General features: G+C 35.1%; 1 protein-coding gene across 4 annotated transcripts in view; it reads right to left on the reverse strand.

Moving 5' to 3' along the window:
• Window positions 1-3: 3 nt before the first annotated feature.
• Window positions 4-15,611, reverse strand: part of LOC106055625 (beta-N-acetyl-D-glucosaminide beta-1,4-N-acetylglucosaminyl-transferase-like) — a 36,958-nt gene continuing 21,350 nt past the window's right edge. For 3 of the 4 annotated variants that reach the window (XM_056013013.1, XM_056013015.1, XM_056013014.1), the window contains exons 2-9: window positions 14,595-14,706; window positions 13,444-14,052; window positions 9,633-9,865; window positions 9,101-9,288; window positions 7,109-7,231; window positions 6,554-6,658; window positions 4,367-4,505; window positions 4-3,735 (exon numbers count right to left, since the gene is read on the reverse strand). In XM_056013013.1, the coding sequence (XP_055868988.1) occupies window positions 3,448-3,735; window positions 4,367-4,505; window positions 6,554-6,658; window positions 7,109-7,231; window positions 9,101-9,288; window positions 9,633-9,865; window positions 13,444-14,052; window positions 14,595-14,706 (1,797 nt within the window). In that variant the 3' untranslated portion in view covers window positions 4-3,447. The remainder of the gene's footprint in view (window positions 3,736-4,366; window positions 4,506-6,553; window positions 6,659-7,108; window positions 7,232-9,100; window positions 9,289-9,632; window positions 9,866-13,443; window positions 14,053-14,594; window positions 14,707-15,611) is intronic. The other variant, XM_056013016.1, reaches the window with a different exon arrangement.

Consider the following 15,611-nt stretch of genomic DNA (forward strand, 5'->3'; position numbering starts at 1 on the left):
CAATTTTTAATAGTTCACTCTGAGTTTTATTTAAATGAAGTAACCATAGACGCCTCTCACTCGATTTTACACACAGTTGGAGGTTTTCACAATCAAAGTTAGTAAAAGATAATCACAGTAATCTGCTCTTTGTTTACATTTGAATTTTAATCTCATTCTACAGTGCGATAAAGTGCACACACAAATACTAGATCTATAAAGCATGGGATGCAGAGGCGTAGTGCGCCCGGGGAAAAAAATCCCCCCTCAATTTTTCATGAACATCACAAAGAAATGTAGGCTTATAAATAAAAATTATATAATAATAATATTATAATACAAATATCCTTAGAATGTATTACCTAACTAAAATATCAACAATAATTTTTATTTTTTGGTGCCTCTGCTTGTGGCACACCTAAGGGTGGTGACCGTGGCATCGTGGCCCCCTTGATCACCCCCCCCCAACTACGCCTCTGATGGAATGTATAAAGTTTTTATCATAGACATATGATTTTTATCTTTATCTCACGAAATACAGACCTAACTTCAACAAAGAAGATGGTTACGTCCTATGCCGCTATGAGTATTTCTAAGTCACTGTAGTCATGCATGTTAATCAATGATTTAAATTCTGCCAAGTTATTTTTATGTATTGGTCTAGTCATATGAACACTCCAACATAACAATGAGAACGATGAAGAAGAAGAAGAAATTCTTTTTCTTGGCTGACCCAGGCAACCCATTTCATGATCTAGTAGCACTAGGGAAGAAGGAGCATTTATTACTCGAACAGACAAATTCTGTACATCGGATAAACCAAAAAAAAAAATGATTGCTATTTATGGATTGGCCTTCATTCTTTGAAAATCTGCAATATTTCTCTGTTGTTAAAAAAAATTCGAAATTTACATTCAAAGATAAATAATTTTAAACAAAAATCAAAATAAAAGAAAATATGTAAGGTGCGAATTGTTTAAAATTTGTTTTTAAAAATTGATCCCTAGTCTCTCTTTCGTATAAAATCTGGCTTTTAAACGATTTCTCTTGCCAGTTTTGCATTTATGTAAGTTTTTTTTTTTGTTTTTTTTGTTTTTAAACAAATCTTTATTAGATTAGCTCTATTCAATTCGTACCTTCGTGGTAACGTAAACCTGGGTGGAAACTTCTGGGTGGTGTACCTGATTGTCGCAAAAGGATTTAACCATTTTCCTAGAAATTCGACAATTGCTATCTCTCTCTTGGAAAAGAATAACTAGCTCGTTGGCCACACTGGGAAAACTCTAGTTTGACCGTTATAATTTTCTAAGTAAAAAAAAAAAAGAAAAAAGAAATAAATTTGGCTAAACAACAAGAAAATATTCATCTTGAATGTCTTTGGGTATTCCCTCACGTAGGCATTTGGCATTATCCTATTCAATGTTGGAGAACCATAGACATAAAATATGTAGATTGGAAGATAGAATTTATTTTCTGCAACTTGAGAACTGTGTATTTCTGTTTCAATTGCTTTTATATTGTGGAAAGTCGTTTTGAAAATTAAAAACAAACTACAAGATTGGACTTCTCCGGAGCATTGACACAGAAATGTATATATACATATATATATGTATATATATTTATAGTAGAAGTTATTATCTCCTAATCTCCTAATAATAATGTCTTCGATTCCCAAGATTAAGGATGAATGCAGTGTTTCACATGACTTAGCAAACCCCGCTGCGACCTGCATATATTTCCATATCTGATGCAGGCAAATTCGTTGTCCGCTGGGGTCTATTGAATTATTTTTTCGTCTTCTGCGTCTGTCTTCAACAAAGTCTTTTCTTCGAGTCTCAAATGTGTGTCCCGCGACTTTTATGAGAGCTCTCCAACTGTCTCTGTCAGAGACCATAAGCTGCCAGCTACTTTCCTCTATGCTAGTGAGGGCAAAAAGGCGCCAGAGTTGATCTTTATAGCACTACGGGGGCCACTTCTGTTACGCCGCCCTCCTTTAAGCTCACCAAATAAGATCGACTTTGGCATGCGGTCGTCTCCCAACCGGGATAACTGTCCGACCCAGCGCAGCTGTCGAACAGTAGTGATTCTGTACTGTCCACAGAACGAGGCTGTTTGTAATGTAGCCTTGCCAACGTATGACCATTTAGGAGCGTCGGCACCTTTGATGGAAGCGTTCGAGGAGCCTTAAACTCAAGATGCAAACCATGGGTAATTAAAAATGTCATCTCTTGTGAGTGGAAATACAATTTTTGCTTTATTGGAGATGTCATTTGTAACAAAGACTTGTAATAAGATATTTCAGAATTTATATGATAATAATTTAAAAAATATCACGACGCAATAAATCGACGCTAAACGTGTGGATACAGAAAACACAAAACAAATATTGTACATACATTTTTCAAAAGAATAGATCAAAATTGTCACATAAGATGGAAACAAAAGTCAAGGAAATGTTCCAGTGAGAGCGCTCATGTTTGCGACATCACAACCAAACAGTAACACAATCAACATTCACATTATACGTTTGTTTGATCAGCGCGTGTTTCCAATAGCACTTGTCTGTATTGTGGCGACATGAACTGTATAACGTAATATTCTGATTTTAAATAAATTATGTAAATTATAATAATTATAGTTAAGGTTTCTGGTCTGGGGGGGGGGGGTCATTGGTAAATCTGTTTCTTTTAAGTTCAAGTCATCGTTGTATATTGTTGATTACCGTCATTGCCTGATAATCGATTTCCTAAGCGCATTTCCTAGATGGAGCTTGAAAGCGTTCCCAGCGGGAGCCAACACAAGAGATTTAATGAATCACTCAAGAGCTCCATCAATACATGCGATGATCATTCCTCGTGGCTCAGTGCGCTGATATTTGGTGTTTTAAACATCCCTAAGCGTAGAAAAAAGGGCCAAAAACTTAAAGCAAAAGCAAACAATACTGCCATAGACTCAATTCGTCTAATTCACCAATCGTAAACAAATACCCTTGAGCCATATTTCTCTGCCTACACTACACAACTTACGAACTAATTCGAATCAAACATGAATAGCACGGGACCTTATTTTTTGCAGTTTTTAATCATTGGTCATGACGTGACTGTTCGTTTTGGCGAATGAGGTCCATTAACGAAGATTAGACCTCAAGATCATCATAAGTTCATAGTGAATGAGGAGCGTGGATCTATATTAACAGCATCACGTGATGGTGAGATGCTGGATGGTCACACGAATATTACATGCAGTTAGATAGCCGACATATTATTATTCTATTAAGTTGTTTTTTTTAAATGTTTTGTTTTATTTATTTTAGGTATTCAAATGTAAGAACTAGTCTTATCTTATTCATTGTTTGCCGATCCACAATTGGAGTCCCTACTATATGTTAGTTGTTAACTTTTCCCTTTCGCGTCATTCAGCCTTTCCCCATAATTCAGCCTTATCCCATGACTTAGCCTTTTTGCATCATCAGCTAGGCTCAAAGACTTTGCTTTCTGGGAGTTTGTTTCTTAAGATAGTTGTGTTCGCGTCAGTTATTTGTTGAGACTCAACCAAAGAGGGGATAGCGCTGGAAGTGACTTTAGAGTTAACTGAATCATGAGAGATGACTTGAGTGACGTTTTTGGCAGAGGCGGACGTGTTGGAGACGTTCCTTCGCTGAAGAGCTTCTAGCCTGGCTTTCTCTTTGCGCATCTTTTCCTGGTGCCATTTTTTCTTCGCGTTGTCGACGTCCTGAAGGGTCATGGCTGGAGCAGTCTGCAAGAGGAATTAAACGTCTAGTAAAATTTTTAAAAGGCTACTGAAATTTTTAAAAAGTCTAAATTACATTATTTGGGCGTTAGTGACTGTGTGGTAATGCCTTTGGTTTCCGAAACGAGGAAACTTCAACTGATATAACCTATTATTTAAACAACTTAACGATACAACTTTAACTAGTGGACCCGCAACTGTTTAAGAACTCAGTACAACACACGAACCAGTTACAGTGCAAGGACCTCCGACTAACTTGCTTTCCCCAATTAATACTTTTCTAAACCGTACTTTCCAGAATCTTAGAAACTTCTATTCTAAATATTTTATTAACTATGACCTTCTAGAAACTGACGTACGCTATGTTTCCTCTGACCTATTTCCCTAATTGATGATGATAATTAACGTGTGTTTGTTCTACGTCTTCTTTGACCTGACCACGGCTTCTAGAAAAAGGTCGAATTAGGTCACATCATCGATTGGTGACACTGGTCACACTACACACTCGTTAAGCGTCGTCTATAGAAACAGATGACCAGTTGAGTGAGGTATGGAGGGGTTACTTATAATTATTATAATATAATTATCAATCTTTAATTTTAGTCCTTATATTCATAAATTCGTTGACTATACGAACCAGAAGTATTTCGGTGGTATTGATGGAAACATTGATCCAAGTGTACAGAGGATCTAATGTGATATTGATCACTTTGTATTTCACTGTGTTCAGGCCTTCAATGTCTTGTCGCTTGAGAGCACTACTCAAGATGGCCTTTCTGTAATTCATTAGAAGAAATAAAGCTTAGTTATTATGATATCAGCAAACTTGTTTGATTAGAAAGTAAATGAATATGTTCTTTTGTTTCGTTTCTTAGAGATAAAATCAACAGCCATATTTTACAATTAGTATGGTAGAAATGTGCCTAACATAGACTTATATATATTGTATCTAGACTGGACATGGAGATCTTTTAACATTACAACCAAAACATTTCGTGAAATTATTTTAAAAAGTTGAAACAAGGCGTAAAGTAGGTCTAAGAAGTAAAGTTGTTGTTTTTCAACCCTAACCCTAACCTATGTAACATATAATTTAGTTTTTAGATCTAGATCTAGTAATTCAATATCAGAAACAAGAGTACTCTCGTCTCATAATTATTATTTTGCAATTTTTAGATACATAATCTAGAAAGATCTAGGTAATCAATCTATTTAAATGTAGATAAGATGATTAAAATCAACAGACATGAATTATTTCAATCTAGGATTTTTGAAACATTATCTCAATGGAAACTTACAGGAAATGGCTTTGTTTCTATTATTAGCGTGAAAATATAGTTCTGTTATTTATAGCCCATTCTAAAGAAAATCTGAGAAATGATTTTGCATTATTTCTAAACTTTGAAAACTAAAGATCTTTACTTTTCTAAGACAGAAAAGATTGATTTGGGCGATTTCCCTTAGAGCTTTTAAAAGAGTTACGTACATAAAAATCTATAAATATATAGGTATGTGAATCGTTCAATTGCGAATAAGTATTTGTTTCCGTTTCCAGTCTAGATATAATATATAAGTCTATGGTGCCTAACTTTACAAAAGTAGAGAACTTAACTCTTTCTCTCCTAATCAACGATACCATCGTTGATTTTGACCTCATTAAATGGAATTAATGTTTAATTTTTTAAACTTGACTTTGAATTATATAAAAAGAGCTTGCATTTTTCTTTAAATCTATACCAAATACAACATTTTCTGATAACAAACAACAAAGCTATTGAAGCCCAAATCATAACAAGGTTGTGAAATAGTAATGAGCAAAATGAAGAATTCCTTCCAAAACGTGGAAAATTAATTACGGAGAGAAAGAGTTAAATTTAAACTCACACTAAAGCTAACGTAATATCAGCAAAATAAACATCCCATTATTTTTAGAAGGAAAACGTTTTCGCCATATTTTTGTGACAATGCTGATACGTTCTTTAATAACAATTAAATTATAGATCTTTAAGTGTGTTTAAAATACGCACGATCGTATGCTGTATATAGTTAATATTAAGATAAACCATAATTGCAATCTATATACAATTGCAAAGAAATATAATGTTTTTTTTAGCTTTTTAGTTGTTTTTTTCAACCAAGTATAGAAAGTACCTAGCAGGGCCTAGTTGGACAGTGTAAACTAGCCGTGAATTCTATTCACTGCTATTATGCTAATTATTTTAAGTTAATCCCAATTTGAAAAAAAAAATCTAATTCACAATTATGTCACTGTTTGTAACATGCAGGGTTCACATTAATATTCACATCTATGTTCTCGAGATCTGCAGTCAGTGTCTAGGTTTCGAGAAGAGGATCCTAGCAATGAAACTCAGATGCTACAGAAAGATCCAAGGTGTCATTCACAAGGACCGCATCACGAATGAAGAGATTAGAAACTGGATTAATACAGCAACTGGACTCCACGATGACCTGCTAACTACTGACAAAAAACGTGCAACTGGACTCCACGATGACCCACGATGACCTGCTAACTACTGACACAAAACCTAACTTCAAACTTTATGGCAGCATCACAAGAGCCTCCGAGCTTGCAAAGACCTTCCTTCATAGGACAGTACCAGAAAGAAGAAGACCGAGGAAGCAATGGGAAGACAAAACCAAAGAATGAATAGTACTGTCATTGAATGGAATTCCAACCAAGGCAAAGGACAGCGATGAATGGAAAAAGGCGGTTAACAGATCTTGAGTGGTGCCCCAACTCGTGCACAGCACAGTAACCTTGAATGAAAGAAAGTTTACATTAAAAAAAAAGGTATTGACTCACCTCAGTGGGTTGGCCTCGTTTCCTTTGTCTCGTGTGTGTTTTAACATAAAATAACGAGAAATAGTTGTTGGATATCGTAACATCTTGTACTCCTTATTATACAACCTGTTCGAGAACGTTGGGGCATAAAAATAGATGTCGCAATGAAAATGTTAATACAATTTACTTAAAGGAACAAGATGACAATATCTCCAAGCCAATAGGAATCATTGCAGCTCTACTTATGATGGAACTTTAAAAAGGTATTGCATGGAAGTGTTAAAGATGTAGCTGGAAACAGAGCTTCACACGATCTATGACACAATCATAATTACACAATACAACAGAAAATAAACATATGGCTTTGTACTTTTAATAATTATATGCTCCAATTATAACAAAAAATAAAATTAAAATATAATTTTTAAAAAAGGCCTCCAAGAAATTGCAGAATTTTTTTCCCCACTTAGTATTGGCCTTTTAAGTTTAATATTCAATCTGAACTATTTCACTCGGTTTTCCTAAATTATAAGGCTGTATGTTTGATGTTCCAACACAGACACACAAAGAGGTTACCTCTTCAGCAAATCATCGTCCTCTCCGCCCCATCCGATGTACAAGTTTGAGTTCCCATTGACCTTCAGGAACTGTTCCTTGGAGAACCCAACCACACCTCCGAAATAGCCTGAATAGAACAGTCTAGAATCACAGAGAAAGTGAGATCGAGAAGTTCATAGAAGTCTAATTCATGGAGATCTGGTTGTGGGTGTGTGTGTGTGTGTTTCGTGTGTGAATGTTGTTTCGTATTTGCATTTAAAATGTTATTGTTACAGTAGTTACGCTGAGGTTGTCAATTGTTGTCAAACGGTATTTCCATTTGATTGTATCAATGAAAATTATCTTATCTTATCTTATCAACAGTAACTTTCTTGGATCAATAATCTTTATGTGTTTTGCTTATTTGAAAATTTGACTGCTGGGCTTAATTGACAAAAACATTCTTCAAATATTATAAAGAAAATTTAAATAAGAAAGGAGAAAAAAAACCCACATCAAATTGATTAATATTAGATGAAAAATATGAATTTGTTAGAGAATATCGTACGTAAGGTTGTTATTGCCGGACGTGGTAATGAATATAAGCCCATCATGACCTATAAAATGTTTCCAATGGCACACGTCTCAAGTAGCCCCTAACAACCAGTCCAACTCCTGGCATTCACGTGTGGCTCAGATTTTGGGTCAGGCGGAACTGTTCTCAGTAACAGAAGGTGCGAAGGCGAGTAACCAGTAAGCTTCGGGCGGGAGGGTCTCGTTAGCAATTTCTGGCTACCCACCTAGGAGAATGAAAACTCTTAATTCAACCCTTTGCTGCCATGCAGCTATACCCAAATATGGAGTCACCTCTGAGGAAAAACCAGGAGCCGGCGATCCTTATGCAGTTTGCTGCACACAGTTCTCCACCCCGACAGAACCTGCGATGATCTGAAACTGTATCGCCACTTGTCGCTCCTTTGGATACGTCAGCTGAAGATGAGTGAACGACAAACGCCCAACAATAGCCAATGCCCAGTCATTCGTTTCATTTCTGTGAAGCGATCTATCATCGCTTTAAAACTGAACGAAGCCCTATATTGTCATTACAATTCAGTTATTGTAAATTTTTTTTTTTTTTAAGTAAGTCGAGAAATCAGAGTTTAGATTTCTTTAGGCGTAAAATCAGTTTGTACGATAAATATTGTTTGTACTCAAAACAAACAAAACAAAACACAAGCAAAATTTTTAAAATCCTTTTTTTTTTTTTTAAAGTTTATCTTTTAAAGTTTATTAAAGAAGTTCGCCCTAACAACTATATATATATCAATAATGTACAAGTTATTTCCCTTATTTGATATCAAACAATTACCAATAATTAATTGTCTAATTGAGTATTCTTGCTTATTGATTCACGTTTTGTTAGGCCATTAAATAATTGTTTTAAGTATCAACTTGATCGGAGAATGTGTGAGGGGCAATCAGCGTTAACAATTTTTTAAGCTAACTAAACCCAACAAATACATAAGTATTAGTTTCTCTTGTTGGCACCAAACAAAGTAATTAATTACCAGTAATTAATTGTCTAATTAGTTACTTTTTTAAATTGATTCATGATGATGTAAATTTAATTCAAGAATGGGTGAGGGAGAAATAACGTGTACACACTTTTTACCAGACAGACAGACTGAGTTGATATAAACTTTGTAAGAAGTCGAACAGATTATATTATGCTACATTTTTTCCTTCTGAATTCTTTTGGAAGTCACAAAAAGTAGCCCCCCCCCCAAAAAAAAAAAAAAAAATGTTACATTTAGATCTAAATTAATACATGAAGTTTTATTTAAGCATAAAGAGATCAATCAATATAAAACGTTTACCAGACTGGATGGGTAGGTAGGCTTTGTGATAGACATTTGTTTATACATATAATTAGAAAGATATACAAGACAAAGAGAAAAAAAAAGAGAATCAGAAAGAGACAGAGAGAGAGAGAGAGAGAGAGAGAGAGAATATGGTAAGGTGTATACTTACTTAAAATTGAATTTATTCATAGCCACAGCGTAGTGCCTGGGATTGGACTCACACCTGTACAGATTTTTGTCATTCAACGGAATCAGGTCAACATCGTGGAAGATGTAACAATCAAAGTTGCCAAGTTTCTCGGCCTCCAGGAAGCCAATATTCAATAAGGCGCCTCTGTTGAAAGTTGACCCCGGGGCCTGTTAAGTCACAAACAAAATAAAAATGCAATGCAACAATCAGACAGCATTTTCTCTACGCTGCCAGTAGAATGCTATTCTTATCAGCCTTCTTTTTTAAATATAACTTCGTATGCTTATTTATACAACTTCATATATGTATCCCAGACAGCTTTATCCACATATAAAAGTAGGTCACACATACACCAACATACACACACACACGAAACCCACACAGCAAGATATAACGTATTATTCAAGACACAAATTGTGTTTTAAAATGTCTGTTGATTTCAGTGCATTTGAGTATCTACTTGTATGCATATTTCTTCTGCTAATTAACCTGTTTAAATTGACATACTGACCTGTTCGATAACAAAGAATGTCACATCGGCCTGCTGGCGCTTCAAAAACGGGATCAGGTTATGGAGGGCGATATGCAGATGCGGAAATCTATTACGATAGGGCATTATTATCGCCATCCTCTGCTTTGGGACACAATCAGGTGGTCGAATACGCCCACCGCTCTCCATTTCTGGAAAAAGTTCTTGCAATTCTTCTTTTGTGATCTCATTGTACAAGCCAGCAAGACTGCCAACTAAAAAAAAAAATAGGTAAAAATAAAATTTAAAGGTTTTTATTTAAAATAACGCACAAAGCAACACACTTAAATCACGCAACCTACAAAAAAATGTTGGAAAATCTAAAAAGGCAAGGAATCTGTAAATGTTAGGTTACTGAGTGGAGCCCATATTGTTACGAATTGAAAGGACCCCATCAGGGTCCTGCCTTGCAGCTAAAAGTTAGGGGTGGGGAAGAAGCTTTGTGAGCGCAACATAAAAGCATTGAGCACCTTGAGATTCTTATGTCGTTTGACTTTTGTTCTTTATATTTCTGTTGTCTAGTGCATCCTTTATGCTATGGCATTTCCAGTGCGCTCTCGTGCAATCTCTTTTGGTGACATATAGAGGGATTGCAATCTGGGAGAAGACTTACATATTGACTTTGAAAGGTGAGCAAAAAGAGCTCTAAGTAAGAAGTTAATTTCAGACCTTGTGGTCTATTGGGCAGAGGTTGTAAAGGTCATCTGTTTCTGCGGCCTACGTTTAACCAGGGTGTCATGAGACCAGCACAACGACCAACCGAATTTATTTTTCCCCAACTAATGTCAGGTACCCATTAGAGCTGGGTGAACTCAGGCGCGCGCAAAGATCCCGAAATTAAACATCTAAGTCTTCGCCAGAATTCGAACCCGGGACCATCAGTTCAGAAGTCAAGCGCTTCAATCGTTCAGCCACGGAACCTTAAAAAAAAAGAACTCTGCTAGCATTAAATCCAGATTTAACATGTTGAAAAAAAAATCAAAGCATTGGCTGAGATAGAGCGAAACTCACAGCCAATGTTTTGATTTTATGTTCTACCTTTTAGTACGTTTTAAAATCAACATTGTTTTTTTCAGCGGCCCCCGTAAGGGGAAAAAGCCGCTATTAGGTTTGTGCAAAATGTCCATCTGTCCGTCTGTCCGTCTGTCACACTCAGATCTCGAAAACTAGAAGAGATATGAAAAATATTATTTCATCATTAAATGCGGCTTGAAAAGTTTAGGTGCAACGGCTACTTTTGGTTTTCTAAAAGCAAACCGTTTAATTTATAAAATTAATTATGCAAGCGATTTTTTCATAAAAATACACCAATTCTAAAACAATTACGTAAATGTAAGGGAGGCAATGTTACAATATGCTAACAAAGATGGGCAATATTTGTGTATTTTCAGTATCACTAAGTCAATATATTTTTAAAATGTACAGGAAATGTTTACAACAAATATTTATAATAGTTAAAGATGTTTTTTCTGGTCAACTAGCTGCTAAAATTAAAAGAAAACATTTCTGTTTGTTTATAAAGGCTAATAATGCATTTTGTATGTAAATATCACGCACATTTTTTTTTAATGGACTTTTTATGCAGCGATTTTCGTGCAGTAGCGTAACGTCGCTACATGATCAGGTGCTAAACCAATTCCTTAAACTTTTTTAAAAAATCAGATTTTATTTATTTTTTCTTTAGTGCCCTCATCCGAATAAAAGAAGATTATTTTTGTGCGTTTTGTCTGTTGGTCGGTCTGTCCGTCACGATTAGATTAAAAAAAACTAGAACTCTAAAAGCTATTGAAAATGGGATTTACACTTTAATGTTCCTCCCCTAACACCTCTATAGTTTTAAGTATCTAAAAATTGATTGTTACGGATTTTTTTTGTGCAAAACTAATCAACCTCAACAAATGTTTGTTTGCTCTTCTAATTTATATTACATTCAATTTCCATGCTTAAGCGTTGCAAAAACACATTATCAATAATATGTTGTTCCGTTTTTTATGTAAATTTTTATGTAAATAGCATATTAATGCTAAATCAAAATCTCTATACTGACTTATATTTCATTAAGTGTAAAAATGTTCCGGATATTGTTTTATAAAACATGAATTATGCCTAATGATTGTTTGAAATCGCATAATTTACTAATATTACACTTATATTTTTTGACAATGCGTCACTATAATTTGGTTATCAATATCAAACTGTTCCGTATTTTCATCTTTAAACAAATTTAAAAAATATCGACAATAGGTTGTTCAGGGCTTTAAAAAGTAATTTACTAGAATTGATTACTGAAAATTACTTTTTAGACATTTAATTTTTTTGCTAAAACATAACATAGAAGTTTTGTAATCGATAAAGAAAGTTCCGGATTTTGTTTCTTACAAATCGTCGCCAGAAATTTCCGAATTTATTTAAAAATCTACTAACGCCAAATAATTGTTTGAACTCCCTCTTCTAATTAATAAACAAATAATCTTCTCATTTACGAAACAATGTTTTTACGGATTTTTATGAAAAATATTTTAACTCACTACTCTCTTACAGTACATTTAACTTTCTACCTAAAACATTAAAAAATCTAATTATCGTTAATATTATGTTCCGATTTTTAAGGAAAACAGAATCCAAACACCAAAGTAAGGTATGAAAATCTCTCCACATGGCTGTAGTACATCTAATTTTTTTACGAGACCATCCAAAAAATTTAATTAACGGTATTTCATTTATCTGAAATTCTCTTTTTCTTTTACAATTTATACAAACATCCGGAACAATCTATTATATAAACTTTTCAATTGTGTTCATACCTAAAAATTATTGCAATGTTTTGAAACGTAGAATAAAGGTTAATCAATTTTTAATAACTTTTAGTTGTTGTTTTTTTTTTATATCAAGATGACGGACAGACCGACTGACAGACAAAACGCAAAAACAATGCGGCTTTGATCCTTTTTAAATAAATTCTATTAGAACTCAGTGCATCAATGTCTATGAACCCTCGTTAAATATCTCGTGTAAATAAAGACATTTTTTTATGGTACCGGTACTAGCCTATTGTGAGGTAATGGAATTTTTTTTCTTAAACGTCATATGAATGGACTCTTTAAATGTAATGTTAAAAGAACGCACTCGGTGCACCAATGTCTATTAACCCTCGAAAAACTGCTTGTATTAATAAAAACATATTTTAGTCTAACTAAGCCGTGTGACGTAGTGTTTTTTTTTTCCTTTGACGTCATATGGAATGAATTCTTTAAAAGAAATGCTAAAAGAACGCACTCGGTGCACTAATGTCTATGAACACTCGATAAATGGCTAGTAATGATGAAGGCGATTTTTATTCTAGCTAGGCCGTGTGACGTAGTGTTTTTTTTTCCTTTGACGTCATATGGAATGAATTCTTTAAATGAAATGCTTAAAGAACGCACTCGGTGCACCAAAGTCAATGAACACTCCGGGTTCAAACCCTGCCCGCTCCCATCCCCCGTCGTCCTGCGGGAGGTTTGGACTAGGAAGTAATTATCTTCTACTCTGAAGGAACATCTGAAACATGTAAAACATTTTACATCAAAATTAAATCACTTCTTGAATATTATTTGCGAATATGCAGATCCGACAGGGATCCGACTTCGACGGGGGCCGCCTCTGAGTTTGTGTAACACAAACTCTCTTTGTAATCTTGTTTAATTTATTTTTTTTTTTGTTTTTGCTATTTATTATTTAATTGTGAAATTTAGAACTATACATTTGAGTCAAAAAAATAATTTTTTTGAAAGAAAATCAAACAACAACTTACGGAGATGTGGGGGTCTGTCAGGGCAAAAGGTCACGCCGTCCTTTGTCAAAGAGAAACGTTTTTGTTCAATTTCGAACGACATAATTTCATTATCGAATACTCCATCTCTAAAATCATTTGGTCGGTCTGGGTCATAATCCTCGTCATTATCAGTCTCGTGAGGCTTTTCATGATTAACTCCGGCACCTTGAACTGAGCTGTTGGAAACTTGCTTCCCCTGTTTCTCAATGGTCATTTCTGTTATAGCTTTTAGAATATTAGTTGATAAGTTCTGAGAGTTCTCTTCCCCTGTCATGTTTTTACCTTTCTCCTCAATGCCCTCAACATTCTTTGTATTGTTTCGCTTTTTTATCCCAATGTCCAGCTTTTTACTTGCCAGCGACGACCCTTTATTGTCAGAAGAACTGGGAGGTTGCAGAACGCGGTTTTTTAAGGGGATGGTAGGTGGGGGAGGATCCAGTGGCTTGAAACGTTGTGGTTTAATGTTTTTTGTTTGTCCAGGAATGTTGACATTGATGTCTTTGAAAAACGTCACGTTGTGATACTTCAATGATCTTTCATGATTGTTTAGCTCAGAGTTTAGACTCGATTTGAAGTCGGAAACGAGTTCTGAAAAAAAAAATGATTTTCTGTAACGCTAAGAAATATCGAACAAACTTTAAAAAAAAACACTTAAAAAAAACATAAAAAAACATGAAATGATAGAAACAATAATGCTAAGGTTGTTACCTAAGTCACAAGTCACACTTTTTAATTCTCACATATACATACAAGTCCAAAATTACTACTAAATGAAAAGTCGACTGCCTCAATAGACACGATTCTATCAAATAACTTTTCGTTTCACATCTAAACCTATTCCTTGTTTTGTACAACTACGTCATCATTGCTGAGACTTAAAAAAAAATAAAACAAAATTATACATTTACGCGCCGAATTAAATCCCAAAATCTTAAGCATGCCCTGGGCGTGATCGGCTTTTATAAGCTAAAATAAAAGTTGACCGTCATCTTCGAGGTCTTAAAATGTTCATCTTCAATCAGGAAGCCGGAGCTTTTTTTAGCATTGTTTAGATTCGAGAGTTGAAGTTAAAGTGAGCACGTCTTCTTCATCTCAAGCCGAGATATAAAATAAACAAGTAATGTACTTGCCTTTAGTGGGACGATGCTGGACATCTGTAATGTACACCAAATGAAACAGTAGTGACCCAACTGTGAGGGTCAGGGATAGAAAAATCAGCTTCTTGACACACCTTCTGAACATCTGGAAGGAAATGAACGTGACGTTTGACAGTCATACTACCAGTGATATTTACAAAGCTTCTATGAACTCACTCGGTCTGTCAGGTACAATTTTGGACACGTTATTTTCACAAGGTGTATGCAATAAGGAGAAGGCGTGGTGGCTGAGAGGTAAAGCGGTTGGCTTCCGAATCCGGTTCCGCGTTCGAATCCTGGTGAAAACTGAGATTTTATTTTCGGGATCTTTGGGCGCCTCTGATGGGTACCTAATATAAGTGGGAGAAAAGTAAAGGCGGTTGGTCGTTGTGTTGGCCAAATGACACCCTCTTTAACTGTTGGCCACAGCAACAGATGACCTTTACATCATCTGCCCTATAGACCACAAGGTCTGAAAGGGGAACTTTTTTATGCAATAAGGAAGAAATATATGCTTGCTTATTAGATTTTTAAGGCTCTAATAAATAAGACTAAGACTAAGACTGCTTTATTGATCCTTACGGAAATTTGTTGTGATTACAAGGACTCTTTTCTCATATAAAGACAACACAACAGAAAAATACACATAAATACAACAGACACAACATAAAGAGTTCATTCAGCGACTACACAAAGGTATCTTGGTGCATTTCTTGTTCCCTGATCAATGAGTGGCGGTGATAGAGTCTGACGAAGTGAGGTACGAACGAGTTTTTGTACCGCTCCGTTCTTGTTTTGATTGACAGCAGTCGGCCACTTCGCGACGACCTGACGTAGTTCAGATGGAGCGGGTGGCCGTTGTCCCAAGATTTTTTCTATTTTTTTTAAGGCACTTTTGTTCAAAATGTTCCTTTAAATGTGGTAATGTTGTGAGTGTAATTTTTGATGCTTTTTTAATGATGTTTTCTAGACGTCGCAACAGTTTAGATGAGGCGTTGCCTTGCCAACAAG

The sequence above is a fragment of the Biomphalaria glabrata genome, chromosome 15 (assembly GCF_947242115.1).
Source record: "Biomphalaria glabrata chromosome 15, xgBioGlab47.1, whole genome shotgun sequence".
In the NCBI taxonomy this organism is placed as follows: Eukaryota; Metazoa; Mollusca; class Gastropoda; family Planorbidae; genus Biomphalaria; species Biomphalaria glabrata.